The sequence below is a fragment of the Eptesicus fuscus genome, chromosome 15 (assembly GCF_027574615.1).
Source record: "Eptesicus fuscus isolate TK198812 chromosome 15, DD_ASM_mEF_20220401, whole genome shotgun sequence".
In the NCBI taxonomy this organism is placed as follows: Eukaryota; Metazoa; Chordata; class Mammalia; order Chiroptera; family Vespertilionidae; genus Eptesicus; species Eptesicus fuscus.
In genome coordinates, this window is record NC_072487.1 from 18,811,856 (window position 1) to 18,838,820 (window position 26,965).

Here is a 26,965-nt window from a genome sequence, read left to right on the forward strand (position 1 = left end):
AACACTCTATTAGGCCAGTCTTTTAAATTTAGACATTCTAATACATCAATAGTGATACTTAACTATAGTCTTAATTTGCATGTTAATAACTAGTGATGAGTACCATCTTTTTATGTGCTTATTTCCCATTCATATATTTTTGGTGAAGTTTGTTCAAATCTTTGCCCATGTTTTCATTGGGTTGTTTGTTTACTAATTATTGAGTTTTGAAGATCTTTATATATTCTAGAGACAAGTCATTTACCAGTCATATGCTTTGCAAATATTTTCTCCAAATCTGTGACTTTTCTTTAACTCTTAATAGTGCCTTTTGAAAAGAAATTTTTAGTTTTAATGAGGTCCAATTTGTCAATCTGTTCTTTAATGAACCATGGTTGTGGTATCATTTAAGAAATCACTGTCTAATCCAAGATCACAAAAGTTTTCTCCCAGGTTTTCTTTTAAAAGTTTTATGAATTTAGGTTTTACACTTAGGTCTATGATCCATTTGGAGTAAATTTTTATATGGTGTAAGGTATGAGTCAAGATTCATTTTTTTAACATCACTGGTTGAAAGACCATCTTTTCTCCACTATATCACCCATTTTCAAAGATTAATTTCCAATATTTGTTTTTATTTCTGGATTTTCTATTCTGTTCCATTGATCTATTTGTCTATATGTCATTACCACATTGTTTTGATTAATGTAGCATTACAATAAATCTTGAAAACAGGCAGTATTGGTCTTCAACTCTGTTCTTTTTCAAAATTGTCTTTGCAAAGGTCCTTTGCATTTCAATAAGCATTTCAGAATCCACCTGTCAAAGGAACAACCTAAGACAGGCACAGTCGCAGAGGGGCCTTCAGGAGAGAATTTGGGGATCAACAGAGGTGGGGCACAGACCCTCACCCCCCCAACATTGCAGGGGCCTGAATCCTAGCCCCTTCTGAGGGAGGTCTCCTGCCCCCATGGCTGCTTCGTGCTTCCCATGCCCAGCTCAGATCAGGACCCAGGTGACCGACAGAGACTTGGCCGACAGCAGCTGCCCTCTCACTCCAACAAGAATTGTTTGAGTTGTCTTGTACCCATGTTGTGGGGAAGTGGGTTTCTGATATCTAAATCCAGCCTACCACCAGGAATGCTCAGGACCTACTCAAGAAGGCAAATAATCCCTTCCACCAATATTTACAGGGTAAAACAAGATTATTGTTAGAGTAATAAATTTGACAGTAAAATAGTAGTCAAGTTTTCAGGCAAATTTAAATTGGCCAGTTGAAACAAGTGAATATTCTAGAAAAAATAATTGTACTGGACAAAAAGGTGTTCCTAAAGTGTCAACTAAAATTTTTATTGGTACTTCATCTCACGATAAAATTGTGCACCATGTAATGAACCTAAAACAGTAATATTATAGTACAAAAAATTAAAATTTAAAAGCCATCAAGACTACATTATAAAATTTTCAAAAGCCTCCTAACATTTAAATCAAAAATGGAGGGGATAGTAGAGGAATATCATGTAAGGAAAAATATCCTGTAAGTAAATTACATCTAGAAAATTAATACTTTAGAAAATTAATTGTAAGGCTAAAAGCAAGACACCCATGAAAAACACACAAGGTGATAAAACAAGCCAGAGGAAAATCATTTGGGCAAAAATTGAAAAAGGATCCCCAGTCAAATTTATAGAAAATATTCCTTTATTAACTTTTGGTCGAGAATATGTTTGTATATTTTCAGAAAACAACTCCGAGACCATGTGGATTCTAGCAAGAGAAGAATCGACAGGACTACTCCAGCCATGAAGACAGAAGAGAAGCAGTCCAGAGACAGAAGACGCTGATGTGGCCTTCCCATACTAGCAGTTAGCAGCTGTGCATCACTGCAGATTGCCCAGGACCAAACCAGACAGAGTCGGACCTGCATTACCACCAGTTGTCCATCATCCAGAACTGAAATGTCAGTGCTGACATGTACGCATAAGGAACTGTTGGACATTGAAATTGGGTCTCAAAAGAACTGTTGGCCCAGAAAGAAACTCACTACAGACCGATTCATTTGCCTGTCACCATAACCATTATTGCTTGTCTCATTTTCGGTTCTTATAAGTGTATTTCTAATAGCACATGATCTCACTCATCTAGGGGAAATAATGAACAACATAGACTGATAACAAGAACAGACCCAGAAACAAGGAGGCATGGATCAGACTGTCGGGCCTCGGGGGGAGGGTAGGGAAGGGTGGGGATAAAGGGAGAGATCAACCAAATGACTTGTGTGCAGACATATGAGCCCAACCAGCGGTTAAGGACAACAGGGGGGTGGGGGCATGTGTGGGGAGGGGGGGTGGGATGGAAATGGGGGGACGAGGACAAATATGTGATACCTTAATCAATAAAGAAATTTAAAAAATAATAATAATAAATAAAACACCAAAAAAAAAAAAAAAAAAGAATCCACCTGTCAATTCCTAAAAAAAAAAAAGCCTAGTAAAATTTTAATTGAGACTGTGTTGACTTGGTAGGTCAATTTAAGGAGGATTGGCAATATTGAGTCTTCTAACCCATGAAAAAAGTTTAGCTCTGCGTTAATGTAGATTTTTAAAATTTTCTCTCATCAATATGAGTCTCTCACTTCTTTTCTAAGATTGACCCTTAAGTACTTAATATTTAATACTTTTTTTTAAAATATATTTTATTGGTTTTTTACAGAGAGGAAGAGAGAGGGATAGAGAGTTAGAAACATCGATGAGAGAGAAACATAGATCAGCTGCCTCCTGCACACCCCCTACTGGGGATGTGCCCGCAACCAAGGTACATGCCCTTGACCGGAATCGAACCTGGGACCCTTGAGTCCGAAGGCCGACGCTCTATCCATTGAGCCAAACCGGTTTCGGCTAGTACTTAATATTTAGATCCTACTGTAAACGACACTATTTCTTTTAACTCAATTCCAATTGTTCATTGCTACTATCTAGAAATACAATTGATTTTTTTTGGGCTTATGATTTATTCCTTTCCCATGTTAAAATATCTTTATAATTTTATCATTTCTATGTATTTTTAAAGTTCCTTTTGATGTACTCAGCAGTACATAACTAATTTCCCAAATTTCTATTTCAAATTTCATTACAAAATAAATAAAAACAGGAGACCTAGGTTGAGGAAAGACATTATAGTGATAATCCTATACAATAAAAGCCTAATATGCAATGTCCCCTCGGTGGTTCGACCGGGAGTTCGACCGCTCACTATGATGTGCGCTGACCACCAGGGGCCTGCGTGGAACATGGCGGGCATAGGCGACGCCCTGCGACCTCTTGCTGGCTACCTGGGGCGGAGGTGACAGGGACAGAGGTGCGGTGAGAATGCAGGGTGTCCACCGAGTTCGAGTTCGCTCTCACTCCCTCTGCCACCTTCCCCTGAGACGCCAAGGCTTGCACACCATGGAAGCCCCCATGCTCAGGGGCCGGGCGCCCGCAAGGAGCCCACCCCTGCACCCACGCAGCCTCTTCCGGGTAAGCCAGGCTGCAGCCGCCAGGACCACAGGAGCCATTCGGGGTCCCTGTGGGTTCACACAGGAGCCGGTCTGAAGGCCGGCCAAGAGAGAGCATGCTGCCCACCCGGCTTCCATGCAGCATTGCCTGGTGGCCCAGAGGCCCACGCTGCGCCCTGGCCCGCAGCATCCAGCCATGCTCACCACATCTCCGCATAGGGACTCAGACAGAGGGGGGCGTGTGGGAGCCTGGGGGCACAGGTGCTGCCCAGGATCCAGAGGTCAGCTGGAGCCTGCCCTTCCTCGCCTGACACTCGCGCTTCGATTGCCAGCCAGGCCTAGGGACTGCACCCATGCAGAATTTCGTGCACCTGGCCACTAGTAGTACATATATTTTTTAAAATCATGTATCATTTTTTTTCATTAAGCTATTACATATGTGTCCTTAACCCCCTTCCCCCTCCCCATGCTCTCCAATCATGCCCTCACCCCCCTGGTGTCTGTGTCCATTGGTTAGGCTTATATGCATGCATACAAGTTCTTCGGTTGATCTCTTCCCCTTACCCCCACCCTCCCCTACCTTCCCCTGAGGTTTGACGGTCTGATTGATGCTTCTGTCTCTGGATCTGTTTTTGTTCATCAGTTTTTGTTGTTCATTATATCCACAAATGAGTGAGATTATGTGATATTTATCTTTCTCTGACTGACTTATTTCACTTAGCATAATGCTCTCCAGGTCCATCCAAGCTGTTGCAAATGGTAGGAGTGCCTTCCTTTTTACAGCAGCATAGTATTCCATTGTGTAGATGTACCACAGCAGATCCACTCATCTGCTGGTGGGCACTTAGGCTGTTTCCAAATCTTAGCTATTGTAAATTGTGCTGCTATGAACATAGGGGTGCATATATCCTTTCTGGTTGGTGCTTCTAGTTTCCACTTGGGATATGTTCCTAGAAGTGGGATCAATCGGTCAAATGGGAGCTCCATTTTTAGTTTTTTGAGGAAACTCCATACTGTTCTCCACAGTGGCTGCACCAGTCTGCATTCCCACCAGCAGTGCACGAGGGTTCCTTTTTCTCTACATCCTCTCCAGCACTTGTCATTTGTTGATTTGTTGACGATAGCCATTCTGACAGGTGTGAGATGGTACCTCATTGTCATTTTGATTTGTATCTCTCAATGATTAGTGACTTTCAGCATTTTTTTACAATTGGTTTTTATCTATTGGTTTTACATAATGCAATCATGCTAAAGTTGCTTATGAGTTGCAGAGCTTTTTTTGTAAGTTACATCAAATTTTCTACACGGATAATGATGTGTCTGTAAATAAATACAATTTTACTTCTTTCTTTCTAATGTAGTTTCCTTTTATTTTATTTTTCTTGCCTCACTGTGCTGGCTAGAACATCCAGTACAATGTTTAAAAGAAATGGTGAGCAAAGAAGATATACAAATAACCCAATAAGCACATGAATAAATGCTCAACATCATAGTCACAGCAACAATTTTCACAATAACCAAAAGGGAGAACAACCTAAGTGTTCACCAACAGATGAATGGATACATAAAATGCAGTATATCCATACAATGGAATATTATTCAGCCATAAGAATGAATTAAATTTTATCAATGCTACAATATGAATGGACTTTGAAAACATTATGCTAAATTAAATAAGCCAGACAGAGAAGGAAAAAGATTATATGATTCCACTTCAGTAAAACAGAGATTACCAAGGGCTAGGATAGGGGAGAATGAAGAATTATTGTTTAATGGGTATCGAGTTTATATTGAGGATAATGAGAAAGTTTTGAGTGTAGACAGTGACAATGGTCACACAACACTGATTTGTATTTAATGCCACTGAACTGTACACTTACAAATTGTTAAAATGACACATATTACATATATATTTTTTACCACAGTAAAAAGAGAGAATACATAATCATTTCTCCAAATTAAACTTTTGGGCTTCTGTTAAGTTATAAATGCCAGGAGTCAGCTTCCTAATTCAGAGTATATAAATGCCTGTGTAACTATTGTTATATGTTACTTTCTTACCTTTTGAAAATAATATACCAATTTACCATGACAATAATAATGTATCTATTGTCCACTGAGTATTGTAATTGTATTTATGTTTATGGTGTTAAGAGTAAAGATGCTGCAGAAAGGTTTAAATACACATTTCTTTGATCAAAAAAGGGGGGGGGGATATTGAGAGTGGACATCTTTTATTCCTAATCCTACGGGAAAGCATTATTTCTTTTACACTAAATATGATGTTACTTGTAGGTTTTCCATACATGCTCTTTTTCAAGTTAAGGAAGTTCCTTTCTATTTCTGAGACTTTTATCAGAAACAGATGTTGGATTTTATCATTTACTTTTTCTGCTGAAAAAGTATATGATAAAAATACTGAAATTATATGGTTTTTTGTGTTCCAGTTTTTAATATGGTGATTTACATTAATTTTCAAGTTATTAACCAACCCTACAATTCTGAGATAAATACCTCTTGATCATGATATATTTCCTTTTTCTATATTCTGGATTCTATTTGCTAAAATTTCATTTGAAATTTTATGTTACTGAGGGCTATTGGTCTGTAGTTTTCTTTTCTTGCAATGTCTTTATCTGGCTTTGGTAGCAAAGTAATGTTTCAGACAATGAGTTCAGAAGAATTTCCTCCTCTTCGATTTCCTAGAAGAGTTTGTATAGAATGGTATTATTTTGTCCTTAAATGTTTGATAAAATTCACCTGTGAAATCATCTGGATTTGGAGGGGTTTTTTGTGTGGGTAGGATTTTTAACTATAAATTCCATTCCTTTGAAGTTTACTCAATTTCTTCTTAAGCAAATTTTCATACTTTGTATCTGTCTTAATCCATTCAGGCTGCTATACCAGAATACCCTAGACTGGGTGGCTTATAAACAGCAGAAATTTATTTCTCACAATTCTGGAAGCTGGGAAGTCCAAGATCAAGGCCCTGGCAGATTCAGCGTCTGGTGAAGGCTGGCTTCCTAGTTCATAGGAGACTGTCTTTTTGCTGAAACTTCACTTGGCAGAAGGGAGCCAGGAATCTCTATGGGTCTCTTTTAGAAAGGCACTAATCCCATTCATGAGGGTTTTACCCTCTTCACCAAAGCACCTTCCATAGCCCACCTCCAAATACCATCACATTTGGGTTTAGGTCTCAAGAATTTGAGAAGAAGGGGACAAAGACATTCAGTCTATACCAAGCGTCTTTCAAAGAATTTGTCCACTTCATCTAAGTTACCAAATTTACTGGCAGAAAGTTGTTTATAATATTCCCTTATTATCCTTTTAATATCAGTAGACTATGTAGTGATGTCATCCCTCTCATTCCTGATATTATTAATTTGTGTGTTCTTTCTTTTTTTCCTTATCAGTCTGGCTAGAAATTTATCAATTTTATTGATCTTCTCTAAGAACCAGTTTTTCATTTCACTGATTTTTTCTCTATTGCTTTTCTGTATTCCATTAATTTCTACTTTCATCTTTATTATTTTCTTTCCTCTGTTTATGTAAAATTTAATTTGCTCTTCTTTTTCTCGTTTCTTAAGCTGGAAGCTGAGGTCATTAACTTCAGATCTTTCTTCTTTTCTATGTAGGTATTTAGTGCTATGAATCCCTCCCTAAGCAAAGTTTTAGTGGCATCCCACAAATTTAAATATCATGTTCTCTTTTCATCTGGTTCAAAATATCTTAATTTCCCTTTCATACAATACAGTTTCTTTGACGAAGAGGGTATTTAACAGTATGTTTTTCAGCCCTGGGTAGCTCAGTTGGTTAGAGTCATTCCCTACACCAAGGTTGCAGGTTGGATCTCGTCAGGCCACATACAAGAATCAACCAATGAATGTATAAAAATGTGGAATAAATTGATGTGTGTCTCTATCTCTGTCTCTCTCTGTCCCTCAAGTCAATAAATAAAAAAATATGTTTGAAAAGCACTGGCCGAGTGGTTCAGTTGGCTGGAGTGGTGTCCCATACACCTCAGGGTTGAGGGTTCGATTCCCAATTAGGGCATGTACGGAAGGCAACTGATCGATGTTTCTCTCCCCCTTCTTCTTTCTCTCTCCCCCCTCTTTTCTCTCTCTATATATCCTCAGGTGGAGGATTTAAAAATACATACATTCATTCATTCATACGTACATAAATATGTGTTTTCCAGGTTCCAAATTTTACACTTAGGGATTTTCCAAGAATCTTTAGTTACTGATTTCTAATTTAATTGCATTGTGGTCAGAGAATATAATGTGTATGACTTGAATTCTTTTACATTTATTGAGACATTTTATGGCTAAGAATATAGTCTACCTTAGTAAATATACCATGTGGACTTCAGCAAAATATGTGTTCTGTTGTTGGACAGAGAACTCTACAAATATCAATCAGGTCAAGGAGGGCTTTTGAAAATAATTTAAAATACTTGTAAAAACTTAGATTTCTAGTTTAATAATTAAATTACTTTTTCCAGCTACAGCTAAGATAACCTTTAGCAATCAATTTCATTTCACCTTACTGTTTAGAATGACATACATTTTAATAAATAAATGCTGTTGACATCAGCAAAATGTTATTAACTTCAATTTACAAGGCTAAATGTACTTTACACAATTCCTCTCACTGTAACAAAAAGACTTTTTTTAAGCTTCAATAATATCTGTGTGTTCCAAACCATCCAAAATGAAAGATGAACTTTGTTTAAACAACAAAGAGAGTAGTTTTATCAAAGTTATTTGCTACAGATAAGCAATTTAAAATAGGTCCTTGGTGATTCCATTTAGAAAACATTATCAACATCAGTTAAGCTGGCTGGGTCATGAAACTACAAAAGTGAAAAAGTAAGTCATCTCTGATAAAATCAGTTCCTTTTTCAGAACACAAAGCCGTGCAATCCTCTACTATTACACCTGCCACTGCAAGTTTTACAAAGAAGAAGGGTTGTGCCCAGCCGGTGTGGCTCAGTAATTGAGCATTTACCCATGAACCAGGAGATCACAGTTCAATTCCCAGTCAGGGTATATGCCTGGGTTGTAGGCTCGATCCCCAGTAGGGGTCATGCAAGAAGCAGCCGATCAATGATTCTGTCATCATTGATGTTTCCATCCCTGTCTCCCTCTTTATGAAATCAATAAAAACAATATATACAAGAGGAGGGGGAGGAGGGGGAGGAGGAAGGGTTGCAAACACAAATGCCAGTCCTGGGAACCAGAAAACACAGGCGGCCACTAGTAGTCAGATCCATCCAAATTGTTGTCAAATGAACTTAGCAAAGCCAGAACTTCCTTTTTGCCTTTTTAAGAGAAGTCAGAACCCAGGATTTCTATGTAAATCTCCAATTTTTAAAATGTTGGCAACTAAATTAAAATTCTTAAACACTAGTAAGATTAACAAACACATAAGCAAGGTATATCACTCTAAAGCAGGGGTGGGGAACTTTTTTCTGCCAGGGGCCATTTGGATATTTATAACAGCATTCACTTAATATAAATGTAGGTTGCTATGAAAAAAGCTCCTAGGTTTATTGAATTTCAAGTCCCATCTGAAGTTGCCTTGGCAGGGCCAGACCAAATGATTTTGCAGGCCTTATACAGCCCACAGGCCACCCCTGTTGTAAGTCTACAAAAGAACAATTTCTATATTCCATTAAAAAAGTTAACCCGGTTAGCCTGGCCAATGTAGCTCAGTTGGCTGAGCATCGCCCATGCACCAGGAGCTTGCAGTTAGATTGCTGGTCAGGGCATGTGCCTGGGTTGTGTGCAGGAGGCAACCGATTAATGATGTTTCTCTCTCATCAATATTTCTATCTTTCTCTCCCCCTTCCTCTCTCTCTAAAAATCAATAAAAACATCCTTTTAAAAAATTTAACCTGGTTAAATATCTAACTTCACCATTAAAGTTATGTGAGTCAATGAACCAAGCTATGTATCAAATGATAATATCCTAAATAATAAAAGGCTAATATGCAAATTTTCCCCTTGACAGGGAGTTCGAACAGGGGGCAGGGCCGTTCGGCCAACCACCCCACCCCCTAGCCGTCCCCGCCCCCAATCAGCCCCCTGATCAGGGGCAGGGCTGACCGGCCAACCTCCCACGTCCCTTCCCCCCAGCCAGGCCTGGCCCAATCAACCCCAATTGGGGTGGGCTGGCCGGACCCCACCCATGCACAAATTCATGCACCAGTACTCTAGTAACCATATAAAAGGGAATGAAAGAAGAACTAACCCAAGTAACTTTTGAACAATTTATTTTAACATTAAGAACTGAAAAGAAATCTTGAGCTTTACTTAGAAGGCTTGCTTTTTATGATACTAGAGGCCTGTTGCAGGAAATTCATGCACTGGGGAGGGGGGAGTCCCTCAGCCCGGCCTATGCCCTCTCACAGTCCGGGAGCCCTCAGGGGATGTCCAACTGACGACTTAAGCCTGCTCCCCGGCAGTCAGACATCCTTAGAGCTGCCACAGAGGTGGAAGAGGTTCCCGCCACTGCCACTGCACTCACCAGCAACATAGTGACTGATCATTCTGCTGTTCAGTCAATTTGCATATTAGCCTTTTATTATATAGGATGGCTGTAACAATTATAACATTATTCTGTATGTATTCTGTGATGGAACAACTGTTGGAAACCAGAGATCTTGTTGTGAGAAAAGGGAGATATAAATATAGAATGGAGAAGGCAAGTAAAATCTATCTATCTATCTATATCCTATATAATAAAATCCTAATATGCAAATCATGGAACGACTGGTTGTTATGATATGCACTGACCACCAGGGGGCAGACACTCAACGCAGGAGCTGCCCCCGGTGGCCAGTGCGCTCCCACAGGGGGAGCTGGACCCATGGCTGGCGAACACAGCGGAGGTGGCGGGAGCCTCTCCCACCTCCGCTGCAGGCGGGCAGTAAGGGGTAAGGGGTCCCAGACTGTGAGAGGGATGTCCAACTGCCAGCTTAGGCCTGCTCCTAAGCTGGCAGTCGGACATCCCCTGAGGGGTCCCAGACTGTGAGAAGGCGCAGGCCGGGCTGAGGGACCTCCCCCAACAGTGCACGAAAGTTCGTGCACCGGGCCTCTAGTACATATATAAAAGCCAAAGCGACCAGCCGATAGCTATGATGTGCATTGACCACCAGGGGGCAGACGCTCAACACAGAAGCAGAAACCACAGGCAAGGAAGCATGCAACAGACTGATGAATCTCAGAGGGAAGGGGGGAGAGTGGGAAGAAATTAACCAAAGATCTTATATGCATACTAGGTGGGGTCCCTCAGCCTGGCTTACAGAGACCAGGCCAAAACCGGCTCTCCGTCATCCCCTGACCAAGAGGTCCCAGATTATGAGAGGGCACTGGGCCTCTAGTATATTAGAATTGAATTAGAGGTATTAGTATGAATTCATAGCTTTAAAAATACATATATACTAAATGTAATGGGGTACCCTGAAATGGATCAGAGAAAAAAAGCACATTTATGGTAACACTAGTGAAATTAAAGCAAAATCTGGATTTTAATTAATAGCAATGTAATGATATTGATGTCCTCGTTTTGACAAATGTACTATGGTAACATAAAATGTTAACCATAAAAGCATAAAGAACTCTGTAGCACCTTTTCAACATTTCTGTAAAACGAAAATAATTAAAAAATAAAATATTTTAATCCTCATGTAAGGATATGTTTTTATTGCTTTTAGGGAGAGGGAGAGGGGGAGGGAGACTAAGAGAGAGAGTGTGTGTGAGAGAGAGAGGGAGGGAGGAAGAGAGGGAAAGGAGGGAGGGAGGGAGGGAGAAACATCAATGGTTTGTCTCCCATAGCCACCCAATCAGGGATTGAACCCACAACCTGGGTATGTGCCCTGACTGGAAATCGAACCCATGACCTTTCAGTACACAGAACGACGACACTCCAACCAAGCCATACCAACCAGGGCAAAAAATAAAATATTTTAAATATGTATTCAACATTTTTGATAATAGACAAGTGGAAAGAGCCCAAAAGACCTCAATAGATGAAGAGATAAATAAAACACAGTAGTACATCCATACAATGTATTGTCATTCAGCAACGAAAAGAAATTAAATACTACTGCTACATGCTACAAGATGGATGAAGCCTGAAAACATTATGCTAAGTGGAAAAAGTCACAAAAGACTACATATTGTATGATTCTATTTATATGAATGTTCAAAATAGAAGAGAAAGTAGACTGGTGGGCTGCCTAAAGCTAGGGGATTGGGGGAAATGGGGAGTGACTGCTAATGGGTATATGGTTTCTTTTTGGGGTGATGAAAATGTTCTAGAATTGATCATGGTGATGGCTAAGCAATTGTGAGTATGCTAAAAACCAACAAACTATATACTTCAAATCAGTGAATTGTGTGGTATGTGAATTATAGCTCAATAAAGCTGTTAACAATGCATGTATATATATCTCCTCCTCTCTGCTAAAAATAAAATCCAGAAGCAGTGTCACCCCACAAACAATAAACAAATGTAGCACCTAAATTTTTATTTCTCTTTTTTATTTAAGGGAGGGGGTGAGAGAGAAAGAGAAAAATCGATGTGAGAGAGAGACATTGATTGGTTGCCTCCCGCATGCACCCTGACCAAGGCCTGGGATCAAGCCTGCAACCTAGGCACGTGTTCCCCAACCAGAATTGAACCCTGGACCATTCGGTCGATAGGCTGGCGCTCTATTCAATGAGCCAAACTGGCTACAGCTAAATTTTTATTTTTTAAAACCATCCTCCACCATAGGATACTAGAGCTCCTTGGAAAAATGGCCAATAATACCAAGACTGGGCAGGAAGAGTACATGATATCCTTAGAACAGTGGTCGGCAAACTCATTAGTCAACAGAGCCAAATATCAACAGAACAACGATTGAAATTTCTTTTGAGAGCCAAATTTTTTAAACTTAAACTATATAGGTAGGTACATTGTTATTAACTTAATTAGGGTACTCCTAAGCTGGCCTTTGCTAAAAACTCAAGGGGCCAAAGAGCCGCATGTGGCTTGCGAGCCGCAGTTTGCCAACCACTGCCATAGGCCACGGTTGTGTTTTTGATTCACTACCACCCCACCCCCATCAGGGCACATATAAGAATCATTAATGAATGCGTTAATTAAGTGGAACAACAAATAGATGTCTCTCTCTCTCTCTCTCTCTCTCTCTCTCTCTCTCATATCAGTAAATTACAAAAACCACATTACAATCATCACAGTATTCAGATTTGAGAAGGAATTATCAATGTATGCTAAAACCACTGAGTAGAAGGGGGTTGGAAATAGGATAATTATACAATCTCAGACTCTTCCCCAGAGATACTAATAATTACAAAGAAATAAAATGTATCACCAGAAATCTGGTGGCCACCACTTCAACCAAGTAATCAAAGTTAACATCCTATATAATAAAAGGGTAATATGCAAATTGACCCTAATGGCGGAACAACTGGGAATGATTGGTTGCTATAACATGCACTGACCACCAGGGGGCAGACAGTCAATGCAGGAGCTGCCCCCTGGTGGTCAGTGCGCTCCTACAGGGGGAGCTCCGCTCAGCCACAAGCCGGGCTGACAGCTGTGAGTGCAGCGGCAGTGGCGGGAGCCTCTACTGCCTCCTTGACAGGTGGACACCCCCCTAAGGGGTCCCAGACTGTGAGAGGGCACAGGCTGGGCTGAGGGACCCCCCTGAGTGCACGAATTTTCGTGCACCAGGCCTCTAGTCACTAATAATTTGTCAAATTGATATGACATACCTTCTGATGTGATGCACTAAGAAGGACATCACATTAATTATACAGTGACAAAAATGCATAGCCTTCATCTAATCATGAGAGATGAGGCAGACAAACTCAAACTAAAGGGTAGAATTCTAAAAAACCAAATATCAATATCATGAAGGAAAAAAAGCCCAAAGTATTATTCTAGATTAAAGATTAAAATCTGAGAATCAAAAAAGTGGCAACATGAAGATAACAGGAAACTCTCTAAACACTTGGAATTTAAACATACTTCTAAATAATTTATGGTTCAAGAGGAAATTTAAGGAATTACAAAACACTGTGAATTGAACAAAAAGGGAAAGACAACATATAAAAATTTGTGGAATACAGTTAAAGCAGTACTTACAGGGAAATGCAGGGGTGACCAAAAATAGGTTTACAGTTGTGAATATGCAAAACAGTTTATTCCTTCAATTGTAAGAAAGTAGAAAGAAAACACACACACACACACACACACACACACACACACAGAGCAAAAATAAACCCCAAGAAAAAAGAAGAAAGAAAATAAAAAAGACAGAAGAAAAACTGGCCAGGTAGCTCAGTTGGTTAGAGCCTTGGTCGGCAAACTGCGGCTCGCGAGCCACATGCGGCTCTTTGGCCCCTTTGAGTGTGGCTCTTCCACAAAATACCATGGCCTGGGTGAATCTATTTTGAAGAAGTGGCATTAGAAGAAGTTTAAATTTAAAAAATTTGGCTCTCAAAAGGAATTTCAATCGTTGTACTGTTGATATTTGGCTCTGTTGACTAATGAGTTTGCCGACCACTGGGATAGAGCATTGTCCTGATACATCAAAGTTGCAGTTCAATCCTTAGGGCACATAAAAGAATCAACCTATGAATGCATAAATAAGTGGAACAACAAATCAATAACAAATCAGTGTCTGTCTCTGTCTCCCTCTCTCTCTCCCTTCCTCTTTCTCTAAAATCAATCAATAAATTAAAAAATTTTTACAGGTAGAAGGAAGAAATAAAACTGTCCCTATTCGCTGACAGAACTGTCTATGTAGAAACTCCAAGTAATCTACCAAGTAAGTAACAACTAAACATAATCAGTGATACTAGAATCAGTGATACTAGAATGGATCAGGACACAGAAAAACAAAGAAATGCTGTTAAGGAATATTATTGGGAAAATTTCAATGTAAACTGTGTATCAGATAATTTTGTAACAGAGCTAATTTTCCTAATGTGATTACTGTATTGTGTAAGAGAATGTCCTTGTTCTTCAGAAATACATGCTGAAATTATTCTCAAACTAGAGGCCCGGTGCACAAATTCGTGCACAGGTGGGGTCCCTCGGGGTTGCCTGAGGGGATCGGGCCCAAGCTCACACCCCCAGCCTCCCAGCCTCGCAGCCCCGCAGCCCTGCCTGGCACCTGCCTTGGCCTGGTGCTGCCCCCTCACCTGCTCCACCATCCCGCCTGCCTGCAAAGCAATCAATCGGGCCTGGGCCCCCCTCCCGGCTCCCTCAGTGCCTGGGAGCCAGGCAGCGGCCCCACACCCCGCCCACCACTGGTTGCCGTCTGTGGGGTGATCGGGCCCCCACTTGCACCCACCTTGGCCTGGTGCCGCCCGCTCACCTACTCGACCATCCCACCACAGTCCCGCTCTCATCGGGGCCTGTCAGGGCCCATCGGGGCCGGCAGCACCCTCATTGCCACCCCCTGCCAGCACCACGTCATCGACGCCCACTCCCTGGTGGTCAGCGCATGTCACAGCGAGCGGTTGAACTCCCAAGGGGACAATTTGCATATTAGGCTTTTATTATATAGGAAGGATGGTTTAGTAAAAAAAATAATAAAATGCAGAGAGAGAGTTAATGTGTCAAAATGTTCATCAGGCCTGGCTGATGTGGCTCAGCAGTTGAGCATCAACCCATGAACCAGGAGGTCACGTTTGATTCCCAGTCAGGGCACAAAGATGAAGTCAGTGAAAGGGGATATCATATATTACCTTTTAGGCTAAGATAAGGTTTTATTATAAACTAGAGGCCCAGTGCACAATATTCGTGCACTGGTGGGGTGGGGGGTCACTCAGCCCAGCCTGCGCCCTCTCACAGTCTGGGACCCCTCGGGGGATGTCCACCTGCTGGCTTAGTCCCCACGGGGAACGGGCCTAAGCCAGCAGGCAACATCCCCCAAGGAGTCCTTAGCGCTGCCGCAGAGGTGGAAGAGGCTCCCACCACCGCCTCTGCACTCGCCAGCTATGAACCCAGCTTCTGGCTGAGCAGCGCTCCCCCTGTGGGAACACACTGACCACCAGGGGCAGCTCCTGAATTGAGCATCTGCCTCCTGGTGGTCAGTGAGTGTCATAGCGACTAGTCATTCTGCCATTCGGTTGATTTGCATATTAGCCTTTTATTATATAGGATGTGATGGGAAGCTACCAGTAGCCTCTAGATGAGAGTGATATACTATTATTCATGTCTTTAAAAAACAAAATCACACGCTGCTATAAACAGACGAGAGGAAGAGAAGATCAGAAGCAGGAAAAGCAGTTTGAAGGAAACTGCAATACTAGTCCAGAAGAGAGATAATGGCTTCTACTAGGGCAAAGAAGTGGAGCACAAGAATAGCAAGATTTGGAATATAGTTTAAAGGTAAACAGCTGCTGATGGATTGGAGGTATGAGGAGAAAAAGAGAAAGGAAGAATGGTGTCCAGTTTGCGGCCTCACCAAGTAGGTGAATGGAGCTGCCATATAGTGATGCCTAACGAAAGGGTAGGTTTGAAAAAATAACCAAAAATTCTGTTTTGGACAAGTTTGAGATACCTACTAAAACATTCAAATGGAAAAGTCAGTCCAATAAAAATATCAAGATGGAATCAATAGCAAACTAATGATACTTATACCATGGAATTAGATAAGATACCCTAAAAAGTGTCAAATACTAATTGATACTGTTGTAATAACCTAGTTATTTACTAACTGTAAAGGACAAAGGGAAGGTAAAATATTATGGGCATGCGATTTGTGCAACTTTGTCAGGAAGCTGCAATTTAACCTTCTCCAGGGTACAAATATCTGTCCCCCACTGGGGGATGGGACAAGACACAGGAAGAACAGATGCATGCCTAGTAAAGTCTGAGTGACATAGGGAAGGTACTTGTCTGTCCCTCACACCTGGGAACAGGTCACTGGCCAGAGTAGGTATGGCCACTGCAAGCATGGGAAGATTTCAAATACTTAAATTCCTAAACAAAAGAGTTTTCTTTCTTTCTTTCTTCTCTCTCTCTCTCTCTCTCTCTCTCTCTCTCTCTCTCTCTCTTTCTCCATTCCCATGGGATTTTTAGTATTCTTGCTGCAGGGTGCCTGCTCTCTTGGCTCCCTTGAATTCAGGTCCACCTTGGAATGGAGACTCTGGACACTAGCTTTACTTTTAGCTCTGCTGAATCCCCAGCTGCATCTCTTCCAGGACTGGATTAAGTGAAATGAGATTTTGCAATCCCAGGGATGTAATTCCACATGAATAAAGCTTTCTAGCACATCTTATCCTCCTGTAGGGACTCTGGAAATGCTTATTCCAATGGTACCTCAAGAACTCCACTCCCACTAGCAAAGGAGAAAGACCATCCACACATTTCTCTGATAACACAAAGAAAAGGTATGCCGAAACCGGTTTGGCTCAGTGGATAAAGCGTCGGCCTGCGGACTCAAGGGTCCCAGGTTCGATTCCGGTAAAGGGCATGTACCTTGGTTGCGGGCACATCCCCAGTGGGGGGTGTTCAGGAGGCAGCTGATCGATGTTTCTCTCTCATCGATGTTTCTAACTCTCTATCCCTCTCTCTTCCTCTCTGTAAAAAATCAATAAAATATATTTTTTTTAAAAAAAGGTATAAGGCCTAAGCCTAGAGCACTCCACCTTTAGAAGTAAGGCAAGAGAATCTAGAAAACAAGACTGAGAAGTAACTGCCATAATTCAGAAAAAAACAAATCAGAATAATATAGCATCCAGAAAACTAATGAGGTTTTTAAAATAAAAGGGACTAATCAATTAACTTTGTCGAATGTTGATGAGAATTACAGTAAGACAAAGTGAGAAAGTAGAGAAAATGAGTATGAGCAATTCTTTTTGACGTTTTTTGCTGTAAATGAGAAAGGTGGATGTGGATGTGTGTGTGAGAGAGAAAATAGAGATGTTACAGTATGTTCACATGCTTATAAAAATGACTCAGCAGGAAAGAAAAGATGATACAGAAGAGAAAAAAGGACAACTCCAGAAGCAAAATTCCTAAATAGGCAAGAGGCAACAGCTCAGATGGAGGGGCCATATATATCTGGCTAAAAGTAAGTAAAGGAAAAAAATTAAACAGACTTCTTAGTAATGAAACTGGAAGAGAAAAATGACTAGATAATGCTAAAGGCACATGTTTATATTTTTGACCATAAGCTTAAAGTGAAACCAGTCAGTACTGTTATTTGCTTTCTCCAGTCACATTAAGCTGCTCAGGTTCAAGGAACCATAGAATTGGCAAAGAATTGGGTTCAATCAGGTCTGAAGTTTTGCCCTGATTAGAGTGAAGAGAGGAAAGAGAGAGTTGATAACTTGACCCCACAAAATAGTACAGAGCACTAGCAGACATTAAAATTCTCATTCAATGGATCAATGTAATTGGGTAAGGAAAGAACCTATACTAATAAAAGAGTAATATGCTAATTAGAGCAGACGTCTTCCAGACAGCCTTCCGGACACCCTTCTGGACAAAGCCGCAGCGGCTGCGAGGGCCGAGGCTCAGGGGCTCAGGCCAGCAGTGGCAGTAGCAACAGCAGCAGCGGCATAATGGGTGGCACCTTCCCCTGATCTGCCAGGTCGCCTCCTGCAGAGGGAGGCCAGACTGCGGCTTAGGCTGGGGGCAGAGGCAGTTAGGGATGATCAGGTTGGCAGGGGAGCAAGTTAGGGGCAATCAGGCCGGCAGGGGGACAAGATAAGGGTGATCAGGCAGGCAGGAAGATGGTTTAGGGGCAATCAGGCAGGCAGGCAGGCAGAAGGGTTTAGGGGCGAGCAGGCAGGCAGGCAAGCCTTTAGGAGTCAGTGGACCCGGATTGCAAGAGGGATGTCCGACTGCCAGTTTAGGATCGGACCTAAACCAGCAGTTGGATATCCCCTGAGGGGTTGCAGATTGCAGAGAATGCAGGCCGAGCTGAGGGAATCCCCCCTCCATGCACGAATTTCATGCACCAGGCCTCTAGTTATATATAAGAGGATAACAGACAATGAAAATGTGGTTTGGCTAATGGTCTGGAGGTCTCGATGGAATGCCAGAAATGTCAAAATAGGGAATCAGAATATATGAGTTGGCAAAAGAAGATATGGAAGTCAAAATTAGATGCTTATAGTTTTTAAGTTACAGAGTGGGTGATAAGGCCTAGGGCTGTGGTCAGCAAACGGCGGCTCGCGAGCCACATGCGGCTCTTTGGCCCCTTGAGTGTGGCTCTTCCACAAAATACCACGGCCTGGGCGAGTCTATTTTGAAGAAGTGGCATTAGAAGAAGTTTAAGTTTAAAAAATTTGGCTCTCAAAATAAATTTCAATCATTGTACTATTGATATTTGGCTCTGTTGACTAATGAGTTTGCCGACCACTGGTCTAAGGCAATGGTTCTCCACTCTGACTCCACATTAGAGCCAGCTGGAACACATTAAAAATATATCAGACCAATCCTATATAATAAAGATGTAATATGCTAATTGGTCCTAACGGTGTCCGAGTCACGACCAGGCAATGGTTTGCGCACGCACAGGAGCTAGGGGGAGGGGAAGGGGGCAGGGACTTCTGCCCCCAGTGCTAATGTCATGCTGCCTGTGTGCGTCCCTGCCCAGCACTGAGGTGAAGCTGCCTGCCTGCATCCCCAGCTGGGGACATGACACTGCCTGCATGCATCCCCATTCAGCACTAACGTGATGCTGCGGGGGGGGGGGGGGGGGGGCTTGACGGGGAACCTCAGGCCACGCCCCCCGCCCCAGCACCAGGCCGGGAGACCTCAGACCGTGGCCCCTGCCCCAGCGCCAGCCGGGGGACTTCAGGCTGTGCCCCCTGCCTGGCGAGGCTTGACAGGCGACCTCAAGACACGTCTCTCACCTGGCGGGGCTTAATGAGGGACCTCAGGCCGCGGCCCCCACCCAGCAGGGCTTGATGGGGGACCTCAGGCTGCGCCCCTGCCCCAGCGCCAGGCCGGGGGACCTCAGGTTGTGCCCCCCACCCCAGCGTCAGGTCGGGGAACCTCAGGTTGTGCCCCTGCTTGGCAGGGCTTGACAGGGGACCTCAGGCTGAGCCCCTGCCCCAGCGCCAGGCTGGGGGACCTCAGGTTGTGCCCCCCACCCCAGCGTCAGGTCGGGGAACCTCAGGTTGTGCCCCCTGCTTGGCGGGGCTTGACGGGGGACCTCAGGGCATGCTCCCTGCCCGGCGGGACTTGATAGGGACCTCAGGCCACAGCTCTCGCCTGGTGGGGCTTGACGGGGGACCTGAGACTGCACCCCCACCCGGCACCAGGCTGGGGGACCTGAGGCTGCGCCCCCGCCCGAAGGTGCTTGACAGGGGTAAGGCCAGCCAGGTCTTGGTCTCACCCAATGGGGGTGAGGTCGGCCGGTTCTGGGTCTCCTGCAGTTTCGAAGCGCGTGAGGGTGGTGGGCAGGGTCTTGACTCTAAGTCTAGCGTTGTGCCCCAGATTCTGACAGGAGAGAGATTTTATATACATTTTACTAATTTTCTTTCATCCCTGACACTTCTATTATAGAGAAAGGGCAAATAGCAATATTAAAACATTTCCTCTAATTCCCTTTTAATGTGCACAAATTTCGTGCACCAGGCCACTTGTAAAATAAGAATTTCGAAGGATGACACACAACTATCAATATTTTTTAGCTGCCCAGTCCATTGTAATATTCAGTCAGATTAAGAACCAATAGTCTTGCATGTGATCATGGAAGTGAGAAGCTGAGACAGGTTGGAAAAGAAACTTGCAATCTGCAGATTCAAGAACTTCTAATGAACTTTTCAACTATTATTCCCAATATAAATAAAAGCATGAGCTATGTTTAAAGTATTTTACATGCATTAACTAATTTTATATCCATAACAGCTCAATATTTTTAATGATGAGAAAGAATGGAAGAGAACATAGAACAGAGTGTACTGAATTAAGAGTCCTGGGTATAGTACTATTTAAAGACTAGAGGCCCAGTGAATGAAATTCGTGCACTTGGAGGGGTCCCTCAGCCTGGCCTGCACCCTCTTGCAGTCCAGGAGCCCTCGGGGGATGTCCGACTGATGGCTTGAGAGCGGGCCTAACCCATTATTCGGATATCCTTATGCTTCCACGGAGACAGGAAAGGCTCCTGCCACCATCTCTGCACTCACCAGCCAAGAGCCCAGCTTCTGGCTGAGTGGTGCTCCCCCTGTCGGAGCGCACTGACCACCAGGGGGCAGCTCCTGCGTTGAGCATCTGCGCCCTGGTGGTCAGTGTGCATCATAGAGACCGGTTGTTCCACCGTTCAGCCAATTTGCATATTAGCCTTTTATCATATAGGCTGAACTGTGATAACTTAAATATTATAAACCCTTATAATAGTTAAGTAGTTGTCTTAGGCAACTACTTAAAAAAAGATGTATAGCTAATAGGCCAATCTATATATATAAAAGGCTAAGTGTCCATCCGACCAGTAGCTATGACGCACACTGACCAGGAGGGGCCAAACGCTCAATGCAGGAGCTGCCATGATGCGCACTGGCCATTTAAAAATAAACAGCACCACGGACCTGGTGCCGACAAACCAATACTCAGCCTCCCCCAAGTGGGACACCGGCCCCACCACCGCCCCAGAGCAACGCTTCACCAAATCGCAGCCAATGCTGCCATGGCAAAAAATGCAGCCCACAGCTAGCCCAGCCCAGAAACAGTGGCTGTGGGCGCCCGGGTAATGACATCATGTAGCAATGCCCAGCTTCTTCTCCCTAGCGACTAGCCTCCTTGGAGTTTCTTCAGCCCAGGAACACGACTTGCTTTATAGCCACGTGGAAACACTTCACACTTTAACCAAATGTTTGTGAAGTGTTTTCTGTGCCTCGTCTCATTTGATCCTCACAGAAGTCCTGGAGTAGGTATGTAGGAAACTCAGTGGAATCCTATTTTCTTTTCATTAGCTCGAAAATGGAGATTTAGAGTTTTCTCTTCGGAGGCCGTCGCAACGCGGAGGACAGGAGCGTTTTGAGAGCGCAACCACCGCCACCATGAGCCTTCTCAACAAGCCCAAGAGTGCGATGACACCGGAGGAGCTGCAGAAGCAGGAGGAGGAAGAGTTTAACACGGGCCCACTCTCGGTGCTCACGCAGTCAGTCAAGAACAACACGCAGGTGCTCATCAACTGTCGCAACAACAAGAAGCTCCTGGGCCGGGTGAAGGCTTTTGACAGGCACTGCAACATGGTGCTGGAGAATGTGAAGGAGATGTGGACCGAGGTCCCCAAGAGTGGCAAGGGCAAGAAGAAGTCCAAGCCAGTCAACAAGGACCGCTACATCTCCAAGATGTTCCTGCACGGGGATTCTGTCATCGTGGTCCTGAGGAACCCACTCATCGCTGGCAAGTAGGAGCTTGCTCCCTGCTGTCAAAGCTCACTCCCCTGTCCTGCAAAGACCTGCCCTTTGATGTGAGAACAATAAAATCCTGTTTTGTTTTGTTAAAAAAAAAAAAGAAAGAAAGAAAATGGAGATTTAGAAAGCTTAGAAACTTGACCTGACTGAAAAGAAGAAATGGTGGACCTTGAAAATGACTTCAGATTTTCTCACTGTGCACAATATAGTCAAACACTGCTGCAGTTAAATATTTTACCCTTTTTTCCCCTGCATGATCTACAATAATAATCTGCTTTGTGTTGATATTTACTGCTGTGTTGCTGACAATTACCTGAAAGAGAAGTTGGGGTGCTTCACTGGACTGGAAAAAGTTTAGCTAAATCAGAAAGCTGCTCTAATTAAGCAAGTTTATCCTATATCTATAAAAGGCTAAGTTGACTTGTGCATCTGTCATTGTCTATCGTGAATTTGGTTGACACCTCTATTATAGACAAAGGGCGAACAGCGATATTAAAATATTTATTCTAATTAATTTCCTTTCGATGTGCAAGAATTCGTGCACTGGGCCACTAGTATTGTAATAACTATATATGTATGGTGCCAGATGAGTCCCAGAAACATCAGGTGGAACATATTGTAAAATAAGTATATGATTGTCTAACCACTAAAATGTACACCTGAAACTAATACATAATAATACTGAATATAGACTGTAACTGAAAATTTTTAGAAAGATTATAGCAAAAAAATCTTTATTTTTTCAAAGATGTAAAAAGTAATTTGGCTTGGACGCTCATGTTAACAAAGTGATTTCATTATAGCATTATTTTAAGAGTAAAAAAGTAGACTTACTAAAATGTCAAAGATAGAAAAGGGTTAAAAAAAAGATAGAAAAGGGTTAAATAAACTGTGACAGTAAAACATGTTATGCTTAAAAAGACAACAATATGAACATTAACAACAGAATTATAAACAAGTATAGATAGAAGTAGTAATATTATACCAATTAATATATTATAGTTGGTTAAAGCCTGGTCCTGACACATCAAGATTTCCAGCTCAATCTCTGGTCAGGGCACATACAAGAATCAACCAATGAATGCACATAAGTAATTGGAACAACAAATCAATGTTGATCTGTCTGTCTGTCTGTCTCTGTCTCCCTCCCTTCCTCTCTCTCTAAAAGCAATAAAATTTTTAAAACGTAAAAAACATATATAATGCAAGTACAATAGAATGAAAGTACAGAAAAATGTAAAGTAAGAATTAAATTTTTTCTTTTAAATTTCCTTTAATCATGTTACATTCTTTTCCAATAAAAAGATTTTCAAATACCAATTTTGGCTCTATTACTCCTATTTATATAAGTACAGTACTATGTCAAGTATAAGTAGAAAAACATTAAACTTTATAAACTACCTAACTTCATCCCACAAAAATAGTTTTAATTTTTTAAATTATTTTATTTATTGTTGACAGTATTACAGATGTTGCCCATTCTCCCTACTTTTGCGCCCCCCCTAGAAAACCCCCACCCCAGGTCTTCACCACATTATTGATTTCAAATAATAATGCCAAAGACCTACTGTTTCACACTAGCTGTACTATTTACAACTCTTTCTCTCAGTTTTAACTCTTATAAAGGGATCTCCAATTCCAACAAAGCATCCCATTATTACAAGTCTGTCAAACTAACAATCTGAAAGAGGTACAAATTGTGGTACCAGCATAGAGAAGATAAAATTTTAATCCATGTATTATGAAAGCTTATTTATCCTTACTACCTAAATTTCAGTAAATATATATTGGAAATTCAAACTAGAACAGAAATTCTGTTTTGCAAATCAGAAAGACCAAGTGAGACAACCTGTCTCTGACTCAGCAGCTTTCTTTTTACATACAACCTGAACTTAAGTTGCAAGGATAAAACTGAAACCTAACTTTCAAACTGAGCAGCAAAGCCAATGTGAAATCAATATCTGTCTTGGCAAGAAACTCCAATGAAAATACAAAATGTTTTGGTCTTTAACTCACAGATATACAAAGAGCAAAGGTACCTTGTTGGGTTATTATTCATCATGCAAAATCCTATATATAGCTACAAGTTAGCTTTTATCGCAGATATTTAACATGTTTCTTAATAGAGAATATTTCAAACAAGTAACTTCCCAGTCTGGCACTACTGCAGTTCCTTGTAATTTAAAACATTTGCGTTTTAAGAACAATCCTCACATGCCAATTTCTTCAGCTGAAAGTTCAAGTTTCTACTACAAAATACTATACTTACTTCAACAGAATGCACTAATTTACAAATGGTTCAAGAGTAAAACACTCCAAAATACAACTTCAACATTTCTATCGTAATTTCCTATTATCCAAACTAACAATTCTGAACGGTAGTGCACTAGTGAAACATTATCAGTTCACTAAAATCAGTAATACAAAAGATTAGATGGGGAATCCTAAATGTCCACAGGAGATACCAAAGAGGGGAAAGTGTAGACTGAGTGTGCCATTACCAGAAAAACGAGTCACAGCAGCCTCTCTGAGAGGCTTCCTCATGAATACAAATCCAAGTTCATTTCTGAGTTCCCAGTCCCACACCAAGAAGGCAGTTTGCCAACGTTTTAACTGAAGTGCCAACAAAATAAAATATAGATGGGGGGGGGGGGGGTGTTCGTGGTTATATTGATCAAGAAAAGGTATTAAAGCTCAGAAATGTTTACCCTTTGCAACTAACTCTGCTCTTATCACGTGTACACAGAAACTTGCTCTGCATTTCAGATAGCTGCTTCATACACATGATCACCTCAAATCAAATATTTGAAAACTTAGCGCCTTAGCACCAATATGCTCCCCTTTCTTACTATATACCTTTCACCTGCTGAGACACGGCAAGGGAAGACCTACTTCTACTGTAAACTGGGGCTGAGGGAGAACGCCTTAACACGGGGTTGCACACAATTAAGCAGGCAATTTCAATTAAGCAGTCAATTTCCCAGACTACGAGGCTTGACAATCTCTCGGAGGCAAAATCACAGAGACGGCTGGAGGTTCATTACTAGACATGACACTTTCCCTCACGTTCGCACAAGCAGCTGAGTAAACTGCCCTAAAGTTTGCCGTGTGAAACACACAAATAATGGGGGGGGGGGGGGGTTACTATTTAGAAACTAGGTCATTCCTTATTTGTTCTGCTGCGGCACGGCCTTAGGGAGGGAAAAGGTCTACGAAGCAGAAAAAAGGGAGAAAACACAACAGCATCCTCAGTACGGAAAAGTTACATTACAGCTCTTTACAAAAGTCGGCACTAGGGGCTCCTTCGGTGGTTTTGTGTTTCGTCACTCAGAGTTGAATGGAACCTGCCTTTCTAAAAGTTATCGCCAACAAAGAAGTCGCCAGGAGCGGCCAAGGTAGGCAGAGGAGGAAACGCTCTCAATTTACCTGCGACACCTGCCCGCGCCCCGTTCTCGCCGCGGAGTCCCGCGATCCCTCGGGGGAACCCCTAAGGGCTCCCGCCACCCGGCCACAGCCCCCGCCCGAACTCCCCCATCCCCGCCCCACCCTGCCCCCACCCAGGCGGCAGGCGCCCCGAGCGTCCCGAGGGCCCACACTCCCCGGGCTTCCCCGCAAGTGGTTCTCCGGAGCCCGGGCGGTGGCGTGGGGAGGCCCTTCCTGGCCCAGCCTCTCCTCCATCACGCCCCGCAGGCTCCGGGGACTCCCCGCCCCCGGAAACCGCGGAGAAACTAGGCCGGGATGCCGGCCCCGACCACTCTCCGCCTCCTCGGATACCCCCCGCAGGCCGGCCTTCGGAACTCCCCCGACCCCGCGTTGCTACCTGCCCGTCGCCCTCCCCGCACGGGAGCGCGGGCCGCGAGAAGGCGCGCGCAGGGATCCTCTGCAAAAGGCCCTTGGCCGCCGCTCACCTGCCGCCGCTCCTTCAGCGCCACCCGGACACGGTCCCTTCCTGGGGCATGGACGCACCGGCTTCGCGGCCTGGGCGCCCTTGGCGGGGCCAGGCGGGGGACTGGCTCTCGCGGCCGCCGCCGCCGCCGCGGCCCTCTCTGCGCCTGCGCCGCCTCCGGGCTGGGTCTCGGGGGGCGCCGCGCGCAGCGCGGGTAACGGCCGGGAGCGCGGACTCGCGGCGGCGCCTCTTCTCCTCGGAGGCCGGCCGTGCGGGCGCTGGGGCGCCTAGGAGCTGTCCGCGGCGCGGCCGTCCAGACCGCCGACGGCCATGTTTCTGTTCCCTTTTTCTTTTTTTTTTTTCCTCCCCTCCTTCCGCCCCTTTCCACAGAACAGCACTTTCCTACCCTCCTCCCTCTCCTTTTCCTACTGCGGGGGCGGGTGGAAGGGCGAGGGGGAGGGGCGGGGCGGGGAGGCTGCGGGGGCGGGGCGGCGCGGAGCCACGCCCCCGGGGAGGCCAAGGCCGCGGCCACCGCTCCTCCCCCCGCCCCCCGGGACCCCCGCGGAGGCGGGGTGCCGACCCGCCCAGCCAGCCTGCGAGACCCTGCTCCGCGTCTGAGCTGCAGTCCGGAGCAGAAACAGTGGGGGAGAAAGGGCCCAGGGCGCGCCCCTGCACCCCTCCCTGCGGGGCCCAGACTCGCCGTTTGCTGCGGGCTATTGCCTTGGCCTCAGGCAGGTGGCGGCGGCTCCTCGGGTAAAAGTGACGCCCGGTCGCTCAAAGTCACTGAGGAGCGTGCCGGGCGGGATGCAGATCTCTGGACCAGAAGCTCCCTTCCTTCCCAAGGTGGGAGTTGGAGTTTCCACACGTGACTGTGGGCCCCCGAGACCCGAGAGAGACCCGCCGACTGGCGCTCCCGAAGGTCCCTTCCCGGCCGCAGCGCCCCATTGAGAGCCCTTGGCTGCGCTCCGCGTGGCCACCGCCGCCGAGATTTCGGAATGGGAACTACGAATGTGGAAATCGCTCATTTAAATAATCAGTGCTCTCCTGTCTCCTAAGTAAGTGTAGCTTCCTTATCTACACGGACGCGTGCACGGTTGTTTCGCCCTGATGCAAATTTGGCGAGTTTTTTTTTTTTTTTTTTGACAACGGTTTGAAGTTCTTATAGTAAATGAAAAAGAATAGTTACCTGGTAAGAAGCAA

At 43.8% G+C, this 26,965-nt stretch overlaps 2 protein-coding genes across 2 annotated transcripts in view; one reads left to right on the forward strand and one right to left on the reverse strand.

The window, feature by feature from the left end:
* The window catches only part of DENND4C (DENN domain containing 4C), a 117,512-nt gene extending 91,260 nt beyond the window's left edge, over positions 1-26,252 (reverse strand). Inside the window, exon 1 of the mRNA XM_054727027.1 lies at positions 25,788-26,252. The gene's annotated coding sequence lies outside the window, so the exon portion shown is untranslated. The remainder of the gene's footprint in view (positions 1-25,787) is intronic.
* On the forward strand, positions 21,456-21,876 carry LOC129151615 (small nuclear ribonucleoprotein Sm D2-like). Its single transcript, XM_054727029.1, has one exon. The coding sequence runs from the start codon at positions 21,520-21,522 to the stop codon at positions 21,874-21,876; it is 357 nt and encodes a 118-aa protein (XP_054583004.1). The 5' UTR covers positions 21,456-21,519.
* Positions 26,253-26,965: the final 713 nt, after the last annotated feature.